The sequence below is a fragment of the Anthonomus grandis genome, chromosome 12, assembly GCF_022605725.1.
Source record: "Anthonomus grandis grandis chromosome 12, icAntGran1.3, whole genome shotgun sequence".
NCBI lineage: Eukaryota > Metazoa > Arthropoda > Insecta > Coleoptera > Curculionidae > Anthonomus > Anthonomus grandis.
The window spans coordinates 25,893,024-25,914,951 of record NC_065557.1 but is presented as its reverse complement, the minus strand read 5'-3'; the positions used below and the strand labels follow the sequence as shown (position 1 = coordinate 25,914,951).

The following is a 21,928-nucleotide window of genomic DNA, read 5'->3' as shown; positions in this document are numbered from 1 at the left end:
GAGCTGACTATTGATGGTTAAGAATTGTAAATCTTTATCGAATCACTAAAGGGTTTATCTTGTTGCTCTAAGGTCTCTGTTATTTAACTGCAGCTCAGCTTATATGCAAGTGGTAAAGGAAGCAAAGATTGGATACCAATCCGCACGATGAATTTATTAAAAATAATCTTCATTTGTCCTGAAAATCTAAAAATGGTTATTAATAATAGGTACAGCAGCTGCCACATCAGCAATGAATGGAGAAGGAGGATATAGTCAACTCGTCATTCTTACTTAGGCCATGGATATTCCAAGTTTAATACTAAATTATTAAATATTGTGACGACAGGCCACCTATTTGAGAGACCACCCTGTACGAGCTAGACATCCGAAGCGCGCGTGGGCTGAGAAACAAGGACTCAGCATAGTGTGTTATTGTAATTGCATAACTAATAAAATGTACTAATAGTTAGTTGTCACGTAGACACCAGAATTGTAACATCTAGGCAACTCAATATACCATCTGTTCATTAAAGCCCAACACAGTAGTATTAATTAAGCTACAACCCACAAAGAAAGTACTGGTGTCACAACTGGTAAAAAAATAAAAAAAATATAATGAAATTTGCAGCCTGAGAAGAAAATGTTTTAAAATCAATCAATGATGCTGCTAAAGAAGAAAAACAATTTGCAATAGAATTTTAAAGTGAAAATGTAGATATTTTACTTTTTATACGGAGTTCCAATGATAATAGTGATTTGCGATGGAAGTTTGGCAATACGCTCCTATAAACATGGAGAAAATTGTAATTCGCTTTCGGGAACTGCTGCGACGGACTAAAGACGACAAAAAAATTATATATAAGTGTAAGAAGTAAATATTGTTGCGTTTGTCAATGAGCAAAAAATGTAGGAGAAGAGGGTAATAGGTTTGTTTGTTATAGAAACTGAAGTTTTACGTCAACTGCTGTGGAAGCAAGCATTATTGCTGACGAATTTTGTTCCAGCATTAAAATATGTAACCTTATATACAATGAAATAAGTGCAAATGGTGATAGTAGCTACTATAAAAAATTCTGGATAGTAGATCATACGAAACATGTATACAAATAATTTGCTCCGGAACGGTTGCTAAAAAGTATTTTTAACACCAATATGCCACGCTGCAAAATAGCTATTATTAAGGCTGTATAATAAAGGCGAAACAAAAATAATATTAATGCTGAAGACAAGATAAGAAACCTTAGGAATGACATTTGTAATTGTATAAATCATATAGTTGGTCAACATAATTATTGCTCAAAAATTAAATATTTATACATAAAAACTAAAGGTGATCCAGCCAGATATCTTGCACAATACACCTGCAGTTGACTAGGAAATATTATCACCAACATCGTGGAGTAGTTTAACTCAATCATTGCTCAAAAATTTGAAGGTAAAAGAATCGGTGTTATTCCGCAGTTGTTTCAACAAATTCAAAAATACGCTTATATAGCATATATAGCCATTTAAGTGGAGCTTAGAGCCCTGATCAAAAAATTAAAAGGCTTGAGATCAGCGGAAAAGGGAGTCGGAAAAAAAACTAAACCAAAAAGACTGCTAGACTTTATAGTTCAACTCAGCCCGATCACCATTACAGAGAATTTTGTCAGAAGCCTGATATAGATGAAAATTTATTACGTGATTAAAAAAAATTATTCCTGTATTCTTTAAGCAAATCTGAGTCTGAGTATCAAGAAACAGAACAGCGCACTAGACTTCAGTCAGATTCTGTAGAGTGGCAACAACAAGACTGTTACCAGCTTCAAATTTTGAAAAAATATGTAAAAAACCTTCCATATAAGTTATTCGTCCACAGTAAAACGTATTTTATACCAACAGATATTTTCAACTACTTGAGGAAAGAATAACGAAGAGCGTGCAAAGCAAGAATTAGAAATAAAGTTTATTGATTAAATTTTAAATTGTGCGCTTTAAAAGAGCTTTGGCTTTAATTGTAGATTTTAATCGTAGTGTAATTATTTGCGTCCTTAGTTAATTTCTACGTTACATATTTGGGATTTTCATTTGTCCAATAAAAAATTTACGATTATCTCTAAAAACTGATATTTTCGCTTTTATTGTTTTTTTAATCTAAGACAACATTTTTTAGACTTAATAAATTACTTCGTAATATTTTATAAGACCTATGCAGATGCTAGAGACACTTATACTACTTTCACACTTATACTATTACAGAACATATTAGCTTCTCTCATGAGACAAGAGCCCGAAAATTATTTGATTTTTTACAACCCTAAAGTTTTTTGATATTGAGGGCGAATTCCAATATTATAAAATTCATATATTCCAATGCAATAGGCAATCATTGTTCATTAAAATTTGTAAATGCTGTAAACATTATATGGAAAGATGTTTCTGAATCTATCTCTATTAGAGAGTTAATATCTTTCAAAAATAATAAATATAAAATCAGCATTCCAGTTTCAACTGATGAAATTTAATATAATGTTCATTTGTTCCAAACTTATTTACGCAGCTCGTCTGGTCAATAGCAAAACACTAAGTCAAAAAGATATTGTCGTCTTGTTTTTTTCTAAAACTAAACTGTGAGTCTGAGAAACAATCATTATTTAAAAAAAAATGTTATTTATCATGAATTTTTCCATAATTTTAAAAATTATTGGAAATAATGCCCTACGTGTGGAAGTAGGGTGTAAATATTCATATTAATCTTATTATTATAGGATATTATTTTATTAATTAGGATATAATTTTTATCTGAGATATAGGCAAAACCGCAAACAAAGGAGAAAGAAATCTTGTGTTCCTATATACTCGTACATATTTATATCTTTTATAATATAGTTGTTGATAACTAAAATAACTTAGTTTTTAATAATTTGTATACTGAGAGTTTTTTTAATGTTGTAACAGAATTCAGTACAAACAAAGAATATGTTTGTTCTTGTCATCCGCGTTCTTGTAAGCATTGAACTATATTTTTTGGAAAAGAAAATGGTACGCCACTTACTTTTCTTCTATTTGAAAAAAAAATTGAAATTATTTTGTCCGCATTACTCTATTGCTATTATATATTGTGTTAATATAGCTAATACTCTATTATTTATTTTATTGAAAAATAATGCTTTTAAATTTAAGGTTCTTGGGCGTAAATAAAAATCAATAGAAAATCAAACTTACTAAAAAAAAGCTTTTTTTCGAAGGTTTACCTTCGTGTATTTCAAAATATATGACGTTTAAGACACATTTTCATAAGAACTTTTTTGCTTTATTTTTTCATTACTTTCGAGAAATAAGTCTTTAAATATTTTTTAATCTAAAAACATACCCTGTATATGTAACACAAGACTTTAGATTTTGTAGGTATAATTTTTATCGCTATAATATTAACAACATATAAGCATGCTCTTACAGACAAGTTTTTTTGAAATAAGTGATTAAAAATAAGTAGTATGTATGGATGTTAGTATGTTTGTTATGTTGTATATTTTTTTTAATAAAAAACCCGTACTATTCTTCTATTAAAAATCTAAAAAGCAATGTAATAAAAATAAATGGCTATATTTTCTAATTATTTGACTAAACTTTTTTTCGAAGTATTTTTTTTAACTTTTTTTAACAAAATTATTAAGGAGGCACTTTTTTTCCATGCTCATAGTGTATATTGATTATTTTACTTCCAATTAAAGCATATTATATACGAGTAATGAATAAATGCTGCTCATCTTTGTTAGTTTAAGCTTTGTTTTTTTTTTGAATAATTAATTTATTACACGACCTGTATACCGAAACCATAGCTTGCTTTAATCAAATATTTCTTAAAAAAATCTAGGAAGTCCAGAAAAAGAATCTCAAAATATTTCACGCAAAATATGTACTTTTTACAGTATTTAAAACCTTCTTCCGATTGGTATTGAAGGCACGTGACACAGTTATGATCACCGCCTATTAATAGATGAAATTTATATACCGCCTGACCCATCCAAAAAATGATGCGGGCATTAAATGCAAGCCTCTTAAGGGATCAACTTAAAAAAGTAAATCAATCAATCAAAGTAAATATTTGATCGGAATAAGCTAAATCCATATTAATTCTTTATCCAAGTTTTATTATTCTAAATAGGCCAAACATAAAAATTCAAAGATCTCACGGTTCTGGCTGTTTTTTATTATATTTTTTAATGTGATTGATTGTTCATAAAAAATTTTTCTCTATTTTTACTTTGAAAGTGTGTTTTGGTTTAGGTGCAACAGATTTAAGCTAAAAAAAATAATAACAAAATCCCAAAAACGAGTAATATATCGGAGGAGTATTTATATTGTATATATAAAAATATATAAGAGACAAAATAACGAATAACATAAAAAACTAAATTAGAAACAAGTTTAACAGATATTATATACAACATAAGAGTGTGAGTTTAATTTTTTTTCGTGTTTCTGTGTATTTGTATATACTGTTTAAATTGTATACCTTTTAAATTCAGTAGAATCCATTTTTTGTGAGTTTTTCTCCTTCTTGGACTTTTTACTTTCCGCATCCTTTTCTTTCGTATCCTCTGAGAGGTTTTTTAAAATGGATTTCAAGTTTCTCCTTTCAGGAGTTTCATTTGATTCGTTTGAGAAATGGCGAGGTGAGGATGTTAAGGGAGCCGATAGGAACTGTTTATTCCATTGTTGGTCTTGGTGCATTGAGGAACTTTCTGAGTGCGATCTGAAAAAATAGCGTACTTGAACCATGTATATAGTGGTGAAGGAAAGCGCATTGCTTTAATTAAAATTATACTTATATTTTATATTGATATTAGTAATAGTATTTATAATTTATTTATTTTATATTTTATAAATATATAATAAACAGACATGTCATATTTCAAAATAATTATTTACATAACTTTATGACATGACACAAAGAAGGCAGCAATTCTTGCAGCAATTCATAAAATTGTAGTTATAATAATGGCAACATTATCATGAATTGCTAATCCGTTTCAATAACTTAAAGTGATAAGTCCTATAAGAAGCCAAATGTAAATAAATATTTTATTCTTTATAGTGTGGAAATTAAAATATGAAATTTTTTTGATTATGAAAAGACTACATCCAACATACTCTTAAAAAATCCATTCCACTATTTTTTTTAGAACTATTTAAGTAAAAAATTAAAACAAAAAACTAGATGATGGTAGTAAGTCTATACGCATAAATAATAAATATTTAAAACAAATTTGCAAAAGATGTTTTGTTGGAATATAAGGGTTTCTTATAACTAGCTGTATCTTAAAGGTACATATATAGTGCATCCGTAAAGTAGCGGATAAATTCAATAAAAATAAAATGGACCGTTTCTGAAAAAATGCATTTTATTAGTAACTACACTTTATTATCTACTGTTAATAAAATACTGTTATAAAATATGAGAAAATTAACCGAATGTGAAAGAATCAAAATCTTGTGCATGATTGGTTTCGAAGATATGTCGCGTACTTAAAAGAAGCTGGTTCAGTTGCTTAATGCAACTCATCCTGATCGGTCGCCTATTAGCCAAAGCATGATAAGCAGAGTTGAAACAAAGTTTCGTGAATTCGGGATACTATTCAGAGGTCCGTGTTCAATAACTGAAAAAGATGAGGTTAATGTTTTGTTAACGGTCCAAGATAATCCAAAAGCCACAATCACAGGCACGGCTTCCAATGTTAATTTATTTACCTACTGTGCATAAAGTATTAAAAACAGCAAAGGTTCACCCTTATAAAATATTCTTCCTTTAGGATCTATCGGAAGATGATTTTGATCGCCTTAATGAATTTTGTGAGCAAATGCAGCAATTATGTAATGATAACAATAATTTTGTAAAACTGATAATATTTTTGACGAAGCAAATTTAAACGGCCATGTAAACAGACAGAATTGTCGATACTGGGCGACCGAAAACTCTCATTGGTTCACAGAATGTCATACACAACGCACTTAAAAAGTCAATGTGTGGTACGGTATAGTGGAAGGCAGAGTTTTAGGACCTTACTTTTTTGATGACACTCTCATTGTCATCATTGGTGAGAGGTATTTGGACTTTCTTCAAAATGATCTTATTCCCACTCTGATAACTTTGTATCCAGATTTGGAAGAACCCGATAAGCACCAACTAGATGTTTGAAGTTTTTCCAAATTGTTTACAAGGGTTTTTGGTTATTGTAGACAAGGGTTCATTGAATGGCCACCCAGATCGCCAGATTCAACTCCCCTCGATTGGTTTTTATGGGGATACTTAAAAAGTAAAGTGTATGTCACTAAACCAGCGAGTTTAGAAGATTTCAAAAAACAAATACACCAGGAAATTAGACATATTACTCGAGATATCATTGACAACGTTCAAAAAGAATTTTTAAATCGCCTTGGTTATTGTTAGGTTGTTAATCAATTCGTACATTTAATTTAGATAGGTATTTCTTTAATTTTAAATTGTATCATCATTTTTCGTTCAAAATTGCTTATGTAACCACTATTCATTTGTAAAAAAATACGTTCTTTCTAACTCTGCATTAAAAAATGGTGGTTTCCATTTAACAAATATATTGATAACATAATTTTTTTTTTAGTGACCCTGTATATTTAATTTCCACGTAGAAAAACCTTATATTAAAATCGACGGGTTCGGGCATATTTTTCAGAAATGGCCCTTTTCATTTTAATTGAATTTACCCGTTACTTTATGGATGCAATGTATACAAATACATCACCATCTAACAATTAAAAATATATACCTTGTTAAAGCATCAAAAGTTTCACTTTGGCTTTCTGGAATATCTAATGAAAAACTTCTGGTTTTTATGACTGTTTCTAGTTCTTCAATTTTTTGACGTTCGTTTAGAACTTTTAGTTTTTTGACAAATGGAAGGGGTCCATATTCTGGTGAAAGATCATCTATTGACCTAAAGAGATATGATAAATTATGAGTTGTTTGGATTGAATAATGAATTATTTATTAAGATGGCACAATCTACATGCAACATACATTTGTGGATCTAAGCCAATTTTTTCAAGGTAGTAATTAAATACGCCAATTAATAAAGCCAATTTTTTTGGTTAGTTTAATAAATACAACTAAAAAATCCATTATTGAGCCTGCAACAATTTTCATTAAAGCCTGTGAGGATTGTTGATTCATTTTTTTTTTTAATTAAGTAGTTACAGTAAATTCAAACTGTGAATTGTTATGCGACCTTGCTGCAAAGTATTTTTTTACGTAAACATTAAAATGGATTTCATTTATCGTCTTCTGATGGATATTAAAATTTAAAGCCCGAAATGATTACGCTAACGAGAGATCGTAATCATTTCGTGCGTAGAGTCAGATAGAAAAAAAAGCTGCCACAAGTCTCTAGTCCCACGACTCCAATGAAAAAAGTATAAAAACGGCAGGCTTCATATCGCAATCGTACCACATCGGTTTCAAACATCACAAAAGCTAGTATACAATTAATGTAAAGTAGTTTTGCTATATTGGCTCTTCTAGTGGTATTTTTTAAATTTTTTAACCCTATTACTTTACGTCATTATTTCATGTTGACTTCTTTTGCATTGTTTAACCATGAAAATAGCAGATTTAAATATATTTTTACAAATTTTAATTAATTTTATAGTTTGGTCTTACAACATAATTTTGGTATAGTTGTGGTAATAGAAACTTGGTTACACTCAGAGATCCCGTCAGAAATATCTTTTTGATATACCTGGTTTTAGTATCATCCGTAAGGATTGTTTGCACGGAAGAGAGGGTGGTTTACTCGCGCATACATAAGAAATTCACTTACGGTTTTAGAAATAAATTTCGCTACTCCCATCAGTGAAAGCAAAACAAAGTAGAATACTTATATTGTAAGTTTAAATTATGTAATAAAGCTTATAGTATTGCCATGTTTTATAGACCACCAAACTCCTGAATGCCTGCCTTTCTTAACGATATGGATAATATCTTTTCTTATATCTGTAGTACCATTGATACATCTGTGGTGGAGATTTAAACATTGATTTTCTTACAATAAGTCAATTTTAACATGTTTGGATACACACGATTTGGTACAGGTACTTAATGAACCTACACTAATTTTTGGGCAACTTTCTACTTTATTTAATCCAATTTTTACTTCCAAGCTCTTAAAACTAAACTCTGTAGAAACTTTGAATTTCGATACTATTTCCGCCATAGACTTTGTGATTTCTCAACGCCTAAAATAAAAGCTTCACCTAAAATAATTTCCTACCGTTGCCTTTGTAATTTTAACTCCTTACATTTTAATGTAAGTGGCGTATTTTTATTTAGTATGGTTTGTAATTCGGATTCAGAAGATATAGATAAAAAAATTAATATTCCAAATTTTTCTATTATCCAATTATTCGATAAACATGCACCAGTAAAAATTAGAAAGGATACAAAGCCAAATACAGATTAGTTGACAGGGAAAGTGAAAATACTTATGCATCATAGAGCTAGAATTTTCCAAATATAAGCAATACAAAAATAATGATGAATAAGTAACTATAACAAACAGTTACAATATTATTTATATTTTATTATTATTATTATTATTATTATTATAACAAACAGCTACAAAATTTGACTGTTGCGGCTATTAGGAGGGAATAACAACAATATTTAATCTTATGTCAGCTCAGAACAATCCTCGCAAAACTTGGGATGCCTTAAATAATCTAAAAGCTTATTACAATAAGAAGAAGTGCACTAATCTACCCCCAAATCAAATTAATAAAACTCAATAATAACTTCTTTTTTTTTTAAAGTTCCAATAATGACAAGTGCCAAAGCAAAATTGACTTTTACAATGCGAAGGTAACAATAGTATATTGTATACCTAGTAGGAAAAGCTTAACATTCCCGGGCGATCGTAAAAATTGCCAGTCGAGGCGCAAGCCGAGACTGGCAATACGGAGTCCGGGAATGTGGCTTTTCCTACGAGGTCTACATACTATTTTTCCGAAAATCGGGAATCATTAAAATTACGGTAAATTATTACTAATCATGTTAAAAATTTTAAATCAACATTATTATTTTTCCTTTAAATAAAAGAAGCCATGAAACATTGTTTTGTAACTACGGAAACGAAGTACATAATTTTAAATTGTCAAACTTGACGAGTGAAAAGTTTATTTGTGGCGTCTTTCCAAAGTGTTGATTTTTTAACGTTTTAAAAAGCCAAAGTAACGTGTAAAATGATGAGTGATAATGACTGTTCCATTTCTGAAACCCTCCCAGAACTCATGGAGGCAATGAATGCTGCATCATTGGAATTGTTACCAGTAAAATCTAGAAATAAGTATAACTATGCATACAACCGCTTCATGGACTACCGTACGAATAAAAATGTAACTTCTTTCTCGGAAAATGTTGTAATGGCATACTTCTTGGAACTTGGATTCTTCAACTTTATGGGCCAATTATTCAATGCTGAAGGCAACCCTGCAATTAGAGATGATGTGGATATATCTGAATATTCAAAACTTCGGGCATTCCTGAAACAACAAGCACATGCCTATAAGCCAAAAAAATCCAAGATTTTAACTAAAAAAGAAATAAACAAATTTATTCAGGAAGCTCCAGACAAGGAATATTTAATGATTAAGGTAACTTACAAAACTTCAAATTATATTTGGATTCTTTACATGCTTATTTATTGTTGTAGGTAGCTGTAATATTTGGAATTTCCGGAGCTTGCAGAATGGACGAGCTGGTTAAAATGACTGTATTAGATATACAAGACCTACTATCTAAACTTTTAGTTACCATACCGGATTCAAAAACCAATACATCAAGATCATTTATAGTAATAGTTATTGTCATACAAATAAAATTATTAGTTTGGAAAATATTCAACAAAATAATGCTATTAGTTCCCAAGTTCTTTCAGTTTTCAATACTTGTACTAATTGTCAAATAACAGTAAATATAACAAATAATAAGTAATAATTTTAAAATATAATATTAACCTTGTTTGTGCTGAAAGTTTTAAAAATAAAATTGTTTAGGAAAAAGCCTGTTCGCATTTATGTTCTAAAGTTTACTGTATGGAAATAACATTTCCTTACAGTACAGAAATGAATATTTCCTTACTGTTATTTTCGGTTGCCAGGCAACAATCAAGTTGGAGGAAATATTGACTTTTTCTTTCAAATATGTTGTCAAAAATGTTATTATTTCTTATCGATTTTCGGAAAATGATATTTTGTGCTCTATGCTCCTTATTTTGCTCGAATACTTACTACCTACACTATTTTATGGGTTTTATTTACCTGCTCTGGAATTACTTACATATTCAAAGAACATTATTATTATTATATTAAATTTACGTCTCAAAGAACTCAAATCATATCATATAAAGGAAATTATTTCAAAAAGCTAAATATTTTATCTGGAGTTCCTAAGTGGTCGATTTTGCGTCCTTTACTTATATTATCTATACATCATATTTAGTAACGTCTCTAAAACACTGCCAGATTATTGCTTATGTTAATGATAGGCAACTGTATTTTTCATAACTTCATTGAAGCCAGTAATGAAGCTAATAATGAACTTGCACAAATTTTCCATTTATCCTTAGAACATAATTTAAATTTAGACTCTATTAAATCTAACGTGATGTTATTTGCAAGTAAGCTGGAAATACGCAATTAGATAGTATTTCTATTACAAGGTCAATCAATTTATAGTGTTAATACCAGGCATAATCCTTGTACAATCGTCCTAAATTTAGAAGTTAATTTTTTCAAAATCTTTTGTTTCTACATTAATTTCTCTTTGACCCAGTCGCTAGTAGAGTTTATCTGTTACGTGTGTTTATGTCTCCTGCAGTTTTAAACTACATTTTATGTACTTTTTGTTAAATACTCTTAATTATTTGTAATGTTATATGTACCACGTTTCTATTGCCACCGCACTATAACTCTTAATATGATTAATATGATGAAATCTTCGTTAATCTTGAGACCAAGTTTGGGATTGGGATTTTGAAAGTAGTTATGTCTCATATATTATTATAATTGTTAAGGGTCTCATGAACCTTTATTACTATAATTGTGTTTTGTTAAGGGAAATTAATTTTCTCATGTAATGTGATGGTTAAGTATAATAGCAAAATTTGCTAGACTTCACCATTTTGATATTTTTTAGTGTTACTTAATAGAGGCCAAATGTATTTATTTGTTTTGTAGAAAAAAATCTGTAATTTACAATAAGCAATTCACCAAGTATAAAGGTTTTAATAACGTATATATAATTTATTAAGCGTGAAACTATACTGATCTAGGCTATCTTTTTCAATAATAATGTTGAATCTTGAAGTAAAAATTGAGTTTCAATGAGTCAGTAGAAGTGTAAAGACGAAATGTCATCAACGAGTTTTCTAGACAGTTTTAAAAAGCTGAAGAAAGAACATATCTCAGAAAAAATGACAAAATAACCAAAAATACTATGGAATAATGTGAGAAGCAGGTCTCAGTCAGTTTGTTATTACTTGATTATTGTTACTTGACCTTAATTTAAAAATTAAGTTGGCAAAAAAATTATGAAGTGTGAGCATCTTATTAACAAACAACTATTTAACAATAAACTATGTTAAGTTTCAAGGTAGGCTCTGGTCTAGTATTTAGACTAGACTGTTTTTATTTTATGGAATGGAAATATCGCAAAAAATTAAAAACTATACAATAGTATAAATGCATCGCTTATTGAAGTTAAGAAAATCATACTAATATATTTTTTTTCTGACCATATCTAAATATTGTAGCAATCTGTATAAAGCAAAGATTATTATAATATTAGAACCTAAAAAGCCTAAAATATTATAATTAAAGGATCTCTATTAATCACATTTGTATAGAACGGATTTAAACAAGAAAAAATCGATAATAATTCTTTTGTTTACTATTCACAATTTAAAAGGTTATATTTATCACCAAAATAGTGAAGTGCATTATTACAAACCTATAACGATACCTATAGCATTCTACTGGTACTGATTCCACTTTTTAAATTTTTTTATAAATATATGTTAAAAAAATTATATTTTTTTAGTAATTGATCAAGATTCTTAAAATGATAAAAAAGAAATGGCAAAGAGAAATAATTTTGGATTTGCTAAAAATATGAAATCTTACCGGTAGTGTTTTGTTTTTCTATTGAACAACAATCCTGACCTCTGAACTCCTGCACTTTTTACTTCTCTGCTATCTTGATTATCCTTGATATCTCCTAGTCCTAATACTCCCTCGATATCTTTAGAAATAGCTGCTCTTTTAAGTTTTGACCAATGAGCACCATTCTTGTCGATACTTGTCGAATTTTCGCTCTTTGCCGGCTTTTGTTCACTATTTACACTAGTTAGAGTAAAATCTTCAATTTTATGTGAGGTACTGGACGGCTGTTGCGATCCTTCTTTTAACTTAATCGTAGAAGCTGCTGGACTTATTAATTGTTCAGTGACAGCAGGGCAGTCACTGTCTTTAAGCAAAGAATCTTTAATTGACGTGTCTTTTTCTTTCGCAATTGCATGTAGTTTTAATTTATCTCTGAAAATAAAAACTCGAAAATAAAAAATAAATATCGGTCAATATATACATATATTATAAAAACCAAATATATTTGGTTTTTGCATCTTTAAAATCTTTGCAAAATTCGATTTTTATTAATATATCACAGGTAATATTTCTTCTCTTCTTTTTATAAACCTGAATTTTTAGAAAAAACTAAATTTGTCGAGTATGCTGTGCATAGACTGACAAAACAATATTTAAACTGTCAATAAATGTTACAAGACAGCCATACTAACAATGTAATACCGTAGTAGTGCACATATTACTTCAGGATTACTTATTATTTTCGAAACACCTGTAAATAGTTCAAAAGAGACTAAATTAATATATTTACTCAAAAGAAAACTAGGAATATAAAAAAAAAACAATAAAAAACATTTATCTTTAAATAGAATTATAATAAGTGCTCGAATTGTTATATCTGTGTACCAAGACAGAATTGCACTTTCCTATGAATATGAGCATCGCGCGATACTAATAATATTATACCGGGTGATGCGTCGCCGCCGCCGAGCGGAACATAGGAAAACCCATGTAAATTTTAAGGAGGTCAATTATTGGCTCCCTGTACATTTTATAGAAAAAATGTAAGATAACTTTTTGAAGAGACCAATCTGGCAAACCCTTGTGCAAAGTTTCATAAAATTTTAATAAGCGAATCTTGAATTATTCAATTAAATGTAATTGCAAAATTAGCAAATTTTCGGTTCAGGTATAACCAAACGGTCACCAGTAAACTGAATATTGTCACTGACGTGAGGAAAAGTGTCAATAAATCAGTGACAGTCCATATTTGAAAACAAGTATGAATTATTCAATCGACGAAAAAATAGCAATAATTAAGTGGCATTATGCGGGAAACAGTTTTAGAGCAGTATTTGAAATGTTTTAAGTTTATTTTCCCACCAAGCCCATTCCGTCCATTTCAACTATTGTCAAGTTCGAGTCCAAAGGTACCGTAATAAATAATTGTAAATGTTCAACTTAGGATATCGAAAATAGAGCCGAAGAAAGAGAGAACAGAGATCTTAATAATCTATTGAGTGTGGAGGAAAACAAGATGGTTAGTACGAGGGTTCTTGGGCAAGAGGGAAATAAACATCATACAACGGTATTGCGTACTTAAAAAAAACACAAATAATATTCGTATAAATTCGAAAAACATCAAGAGCTGCAGGAAGGAGATGAAGAGCGAAGAATGGCATTTTGTTTTGAAATGATGGAAAGAGCAAATAACGATAGGATTTTTTAAAGAAATATTTGCTTTACCGGTTAATGTACATTTAAAGATCTTGTAGAGTCCTTGTTGACATTTGTATCGGGCGATTGTCATCTGCACAGGAATGGCCAAAATTTCGTTACCATTTAGGCGTTGAATGATACTTTTTTGGTAATTAACATTGGTTAACGGGCATATATTGGTTGACGTTGTTAGCACTTGGAAGAGGCAATATTCGTCTTTTGAGAGGGTGGTTGGCTTGCAGATGAAAACGTCTTCTAGCTGCGGGCATTTTTCTTCTGTGGTCCAGTAGTTATCGTTTGTGAGTAGGATATAAGGATTGGAAGGGAGAATGGTTTTGTTTCCAATGGGTATTGGGTAGAGTTTGTAAAGTATATAGTGGTTGGGAAAGACAATTGGGATGTGTATTGAAAATAAAATTGAGCTATTTTTGATAATTACTTGAACAGATAAATAGTTATATAAAATTACTAATTCTTTAAATTCAGGTATTCGGTTTGGACCATATATTGTTTTTATATTTTCTATTAAATTTAAAAGTTAGTTAGGATTGAGTATAGAGTTGTGCATTTTATTTACATGAGCGAATGAGATTGCGTTTTCGATGTTATTTATTACGGAATTTAAAGTGTTTAATTGCAACATTATATTGTCTAATATATAGGGCATTAGATAAATCTAACTGATTTTTCTCAAGTAAATTTAGTTTTTCCAATATAATTGCTTGATTGGTATTTATTTTTTCTAAATTTTTAGTAAATTCTTGTGTGATAGAGGATAGAATTGATTGTTCTTTATTAAAGTTATTATTTAGAATTTCTTGATTTTTTGTTAGCATATCGAAATAGTTATTATAGCGAGTTTCATCGTCTGAGTCAAGAGTACCGAAGAGCTATTTTTCAGCGTTACCTACTACGTTAAGTAATCCTCTTTTTGATCGATTAGGTTTGTGAAAAATCTTAGTATTTCTTAAAATTGTCTGAAAATATTCATAGGTTTGATTAAATTTATAGGATGTAAGAATTGAGAAGCTTTCAATTTGATTTGTACTGAAAACAGTTTTGTTTGCCTGAGTTAGTATGTTTTTTATGTTTTTATGGGGAATTTCGATTTCTGTGAGGTTTATATGAAAAGTGGATGTATATGTCGTAGCTGATATATAGGTTTTTCCTATGGCCATTAGTAATATGCGATTTCTAATTCTTTTTACTTCTAAGTTCGTAGCGATGGGTAGGAGGAGCAGGAATGGGATGATTGTCTCATGATTTTACTTCTCGCAACTGTAGTCTTCTTGCCTTGGGTTGGTTTCAATGCCTCAACAAACAGTTAAAACTGACGATTTCTTGGCTTTAGCAACGTTTTCTTGGACTGCTTGCACAAGCAGGAATCTTTGAGACACCTACATGAACGACTGCGCCAGTGATGGAATTATTATTGAACATCTACTTTTTAAAAAAAGGAATAAATTTAATTCAAAATAAGTTCTACACAAATTTGTCCATCGATTAACTACAACTTTATTCGTCGAAAATTAATAGATGAGTGATTTTATAAAATGCAATTTTTATGGAGCCTAATAATATTAAAATGCTTATTTTGTTAATTCAGGAATATTCATAATAATAATAATTATGTATGGGGTCAACTGAGGTTCTTGGCCTGGTTGCATCACATAACTCGTGTCTTACTTTGAATGTATAGTTGTGAGATTGATAAAACGAAAAAAAAAAACATTTCTTGTATTCGGCTGTACGTCAGATTTGACAAAGCCTTATAAAAAATTATTTGCTGGTGGCTGGTGTCTGGTTTTACCTGAACCGAAAATTTGTTAATTTTGCAATTACATTTAATTGAATAATTCAAGATTCGCTTATTAAAATTTTTTGAAACTTTGCACGAGGGTTTGCCAGATTCATCTCTTCAAAAAGTTATCTTACATTTTTTCTGTAAAATGTACAGGGAAGCCAATAATTGACTCCCTTAAAATTTACGACGCACCACCCGGTATATATATATATATATATATATATACGCTTGTGGTAAGTAATTGTTCTATGCTAATCTCTCAAGCTATATATCTCTTAAAATAATATTGGCTTAGACAAATTATATGTACTGCAGCAATAAGGAAACTTAAGGCTTCCAAGATCTGCTATATATAGGACAAGCGTTTGGTAAAACGTGCATTAAAATTTGTTCCAATATAATATGAGATATTCGCTTTGTCTATTCCATAATACACCCAATGCTTTCGTCTTTTAATTCGCGCTTATCCTACATATGATATGACATTTACATACGAAAATGAAAGCACGATGTTTAAAGAATAATTGAAACATCAATAGCAAGACTTAAGATCATGCATCACGACTACGTCGCTAATTTTTTTTTAGAATAACACGAGAGGCAAGTGAAATATAAATGTAAAATGGCATGTAGTAACTGTGTTATGTAATTCTGAGCACCAACTCTAAAGGACCGATATTCATGATGAATTTAAAGTAATGATCCTTAAAATCTTTTTTGCGCTAGAACTTTAGCTGTAGTGTTTTTTCTATGAACCTTGTTTTCACTTGGTTTCACGGCGAAAAAGCCTTGAATATCCTCAGAAGTTGTATTCTTCGATATTACTACTTAAATTTTTCCGTCTTGTGAAGCCATCCGAATTTCGTTTTTTGTGAATAAGCACTTTTATTACCTAGCTTTACTAATGCAACGAATATCCTAAAAACAATCGGTGCCAATAAACAAATCAATTTAAAGTCAAGATGAGGGTCTGCTAATGGTATATAATTTGATGTAAAAAAGATGTTGCTTATTAAAATTGTTATTGACAATGAATGTTGTTTATAATATCTTTATTATTTTTTTAGGGATTTTAAAATGTCCCTCTTATCCTTTTTTTTCAAAAAAACTAGAACAAATAATTGTCTTTCTTGTTTTAATTTCTGATGTTGTTTAATTTTGTTATACTTTAAGTGAACTAAGTATTGCATGATGACGGGCTCATTTAATTTTTCGGGCCATTAAATGATTGGCAACATTATCAACTAATGATTTTTAGGACTTGATGTTTAATTAGAAATTTTGAGAACATTAAAAAGTAATTTTGTATTAGAATTATACGGTTCCAAACTATCAACGATATTTAAGGCACGAGTCCTAAGGAGGATTCGTAAGTAATGATTTTTTCCAATTTCACATACAGTATTTGTACTTTGGTTTATACTAGGTCCTTAAAAGTCGTCATCTTAATTAGCAAAATTTTATCTCCGCAAATATTTGTGTCATTTTTTTATAAGAATTAATGCTTGAAAAATTGATCGTCGAACAATAAGCTACAGGTGCCACTAACGTCACCGTCGAATTGTGCAAAAGAAGAATTTGAAATTAGAAACTTTATCTAAATAGTACCACATGATGACGCAATGCAAAGAGCGCTGCGCGAGAATGATCATATGAATATTGTTCGTGCAATATTATTAAAAAATCGACGTTGAATCCATGATTAAAACCACTTATTACCTATTACCTTTCTCAGGAAAAAAGTCATGTGTGATTGTATTATTGCATAGTGCAGTTTAGTCTTGATGCTTACATACCAGATAGACTTTCACATTTATATACCGGTTGATGCATCGCCAAGCTGGCCATAGGAAATCCCATAAAGATGATATTTGATACTTTCAATTATTGGCTCCCGTGTATAATTTACAGAAAAACTGTATGAGACTTTTTTTGAAGGTGCGAGTAGGATTTACCAACTTTCATTACATTTTATTAAGTGATTTTATAAATAAATACAACTACGTACAAACAAAAAACAAACAAGAAAGCAAAACAAAATTAACATAAAAGGATTAAAATAATAAATAATAATAATAATGTAATATTAAATTAATATAATTAAAATAATAATAATTTTTTAAACTAATACATTAATTTTTCATACACAAATGTCAATTTTCCGCCAAACAATATCCTAGCGTAGGAGAGCCATCCATTTGAAAGCACATCTTATTTTCAGGTGTAACTTCTTCCAATGCTAATCCAATTTAATTTGTAATAATAATTTAATTGTAATGTAATTTATAATTAATTTTGTAAAATTTTCAAAAATGTGTCTCCTCCCAAATATTTTCAAATAAAAAACGTCCAATGATATATGACCAAAAATACCCGCCGAAACAATTACCTTTTGATTTAGTTTTTCTTTATTCCAGTAACAAAAAATTTAAATATTTGGCTGATTATTTAAAGTAAATGTGTATTCATCCGTAAAACAAAGATTTCATAAAAAATCCCTGTGGTTATTCGCCCTTTCCATAAATTTAAAATAGAAATCTGCTCTCCGAATTTCATCGCCTTCCCTTAGTTTCTGGCGTTTTTGATATTTAAAGAAATGGTATATGTATTTTTTTAATGTGCGCAATTGCGCAATACTGTACTGTATTGATACTTCTCCTACAATTTCTCCAAGAGTTCTGCTGTTCCTTTATTTTCTTCAACATGAAGTAACATTTTAAAATCTAAATAATTTTCTCCAACTCTACCATGATTATTGTTTTGCTCTGAATATTTGCATTTACTAATTACCGTATTATTGGTCTGAAAAATTATTAACAACATTCTGTCTTGTTCTTTTAATTGGAAAACGCCTCTCAAGGAAATTCACAAATATTGATGAGTGTAATTATTATTCATATTGACACTAAATAAATGATGACAATATTTTGATAATTTGGCTGTTAGTTTCAAATCTTAGTTTTTAGTTTTTTTGAAATAAATTATAAATCGCTTATTAGAAAGTAACGAAATTTGGTATTTTGGCTTACCTTACTCACACCTTTAAAAAAGTCTAATATAGTTTCTCTGTAAAATATAGTTTTATAAACTAAATTAAATTAGAGAAATATAAAAAGTATAAGAGGAATTAAACATCTCAAAATGTACGGGTTTAATTTCAGCTTGCTGTAAACTGCATGCACTAGGAATTGGTACAAAAAAATATATAGGAACAGACCCACCTTTATTTTACGTCTTGGCTCCTAATTATTTCCAGGTCAAATATTTAAGTTACCTTTACATTGGTGACCTATAACCTAATTATTCAATCTATTTTGCGGTTTCTTTTCTATAGTCGTCGCGGCGCGGCGACCAGAACAGATAGAATAATAAAAAAGTAAGTGAATTACCCGTATTTGGATCTACCGATTTCGGCCGGGTAAGACAAGCGCAGTTCGCTTGTATTTTGGTCTGACTAAATATTTTTTATATAAGTACGTATACTAATAAATATTTACATTAATTAATGGTTTATTAAGGAATATTAATATTTTTTTTAACGCCAGAAAGATAAGTTCCTAAATAAAATTAAAGAATAATGGTGGCATACAAAAAGTTATTGTTGACTTAAAATACCTTTCGCGCCAGATAAGCGTGTAGTTTATTGAATTGAAAATGACAGAGAAAAATATATTTTGGTTTTAAAACAGAAGGTATGTACCTGACAAAGAATTTTTTCCAATTCCTTCTAATATTAACTAAGATTACCTAAGAGTGAAGCTTAACTAATCGTAGGGGCCCTTTTTTCACACGTTTTATATATATTTATAATACTTTGCTTTTCCGCAGCAGTAAAATGCTTACGAGGTCGCTTTCTAGGGGTGAGAGCTTAGTACTACAAGGAAATTTAGTCATCCTATCTTTCCAAATAATCGCAAATCACTTACAATTAACTGCAAAATTATGAACTGAAATAATAACCCATTCCGCTCGACTACAGGATAAAAAATTTATTTTGGAGAAAAGGGAAATATTTTGAGGACATTCTGAACATGTTCTCAAAATATGATAAATTAACTTATATATTTTAATACTGTTGATTCTCAACGGTTTCTAAAATAATCGGTTCTTTAAATTTTTAGTAAGATTTTTTATTTTAAAAGCAACACAAACAAATATTAGCAAAAAAACAAAATTCCACTAATTTAAAATGTTTTGAAAAATACCTCCACCAACTTTAAGGCAAGCTGCAGCACGTTTGTTAAGCGCTCGTGTTGCATGTTTAATTGCTTGGGGGTTGTCTTTAATAATTTTTGAAGGATTCAAAATTCGATTAAGGAGTCCTTACGGTTTCTACTGGTTCTTCGTACAATAGAGCTTTCATCCACCCCCAGAGCCAATAATCCACATTATAATTTATCTAGTAACCTCGGAGGCTAAATTTGAGGTCCTCCTCTGCCAATCCAACGATCAGGAAAACGATTAGGCGGGGCTCCATCGTATTGAAAATATATTCGGTGTCGAACAAATAGCAGAACATCATCCAACATGTGTATTAAATGGTATTCCAAAAAGCGTAAATATCCTTCTTTAGTAAGACGCTCATCTAATACAAAAGAACCAAACAACTGGTCGTTCAGCATTCCACACCACACGTTAACACTGAATCGATGTTGAAAGTTTCGTTCAAACGTGGCATGAGGATTTTCATCTGACTACCGATGTTCATTGTGTGGGTTATTAATTCCATTGTGGATAAAATGAGCTTCATCGATAAATCTAATGTATTTATGTAGGTCTCGATTTTGTTGGATCCATTCGCATCCATTGGATCCTTAGGGAGAGCGCCCACCAAAGCAGCGATATGCTTAAAGTGAAGCGTACCTGAAACGCAAGTCAAGTGTACATGTGTGCGTCTTGTAATCGCATACCAAAATGGCGTACAAAACGCATGCAATTGAAGAAAGGTTTTAAAATGACATCGTCCATTGAAGATGATTTACTTACAGTTTTGCGTTTAAATAATATTAACCAGGCTAATTTTCAGTAAAAACGACCGCGGTTTTGGGTGCATCCCTTTTGACAAGACAACATAGTGTTTTTAAGGAAGTAAATTTGTATTCGGATAAATTCAGGTTACTCTGCAGGATGAGTCAGAAGACTTTCGTACTTTTAACTGAGAAATTCCGCCTTTTTATTCAAAAAAAGGATACGAACTACAAGCAAAGTGTGTTCACAGAAGAACGTTTGCTTATTACTTTGAGGTCAGCATAAATATGTTTTATAATATTTTAAAGCATAATATATTTTTTTACAGGTAATAATAGAAGTAGGGTGTTATTTAATTTAAAGTTGGCTTAGTAAAAAATCTGCTATCAAACTTTTCTTTATTTATCTGGTAAATAACACTGACTTGTTAGAATTATGAAATTTCGATTATTTGCGTTAAAATAAGATCCAACTTGTTCTTCTTCCTAAGGGTTGTTCCAAAGTAGATTAGTATCTTATTGGAATGCTGGTTGAAACTAATAGGACTGTAAACTGAGCAACACTACTATTTTAAGATTATTCTGAGCACTGAGTTGGGGGGCGAGGAATGAGGTACTTCAATTACACTTTTCCCTTCTAAAACATCCGAAGCTATTGAGATTATACAAATCTTGAATCTTCTCTTCTGTATTCATTCCTTGCATATCCGGAACCATACTTAATAAAAATGGAACTTCAGGATCTTGCGTTACACCTTGTTGAAATGCAGGTGTTTCTTTGGACTCATGTTTTGATTCATTAAGAGTTGAGCGATTGACATCTTTGAGAGCAGTGCTTATTTCACGCTTTTTTGCTGAGATTTAATTGGTTCCCGCTGTACCTGATTTAAACGAGTTGGCGAACTTTTTTAGCTTTGTCTTTGAATTCGGTCATTGTGAACACTTGAAGTAATATTAGTGAAATCTTGCTGCTATAATTGAAGATCCTCTAGGTTATTTTCAGATAGATCGGCAACCTGTGTAGCATCATTTGGTTCATCTAGGCTCACCATACTCGTATTTTCTGGTATGTCTTCACGTTCTATTGCTGGATCATTGCGAATTATCCGGAAACTCAGAATATGAAAAGTCAACATCTTCTTCAGAATCCTCTGTTCTCTGTAAATTGCTTTTGAAAAGTGGTGAAAGGGTCTAAAAAATTTATATGTTCTGCTAAATATTATTGCGTTTATTTTACACATCCAAATCCTGAAGGTACATATTTCTTCTTTTCTCTAACATAACGGCCACGATGGTATGTTTC

General features: G+C 30.2%; 1 protein-coding gene and 1 long non-coding RNA gene across 8 annotated transcripts in view; one reads left to right on the top strand and one right to left on the bottom strand.

The window, feature by feature from the left end:
• The window catches only part of LOC126743388 (uncharacterized), a 347,135-nt gene that overhangs the window by 81,944 nt on the left and 243,263 nt on the right, over positions 1 to 21,928 (bottom strand). For 6 of the 7 annotated variants that reach the window (XM_050450456.1, XM_050450450.1, XM_050450451.1 and 3 more), the window contains 3 exons: positions 12,178 to 12,588; positions 6,771 to 6,938; positions 4,481 to 4,720 (listed from right to left, as the gene is read on the bottom strand). In XM_050450456.1, the coding sequence (XP_050306413.1) occupies positions 4,481 to 4,720; positions 6,771 to 6,938; positions 12,178 to 12,588 (819 nt within the window). The remainder of the gene's footprint in view (positions 1 to 4,480; positions 4,721 to 6,770; positions 6,939 to 12,177; positions 12,589 to 21,928) is intronic. The other variant, XM_050450452.1, reaches the window with a different exon arrangement.
• Positions 8,866 to 10,057, top strand: LOC126743389 (uncharacterized). The gene is made up of 2 exons (XR_007662854.1): positions 8,866 to 9,648; positions 9,708 to 10,057. It is a non-coding gene; the product is annotated as an uncharacterized LOC126743389 (long non-coding RNA).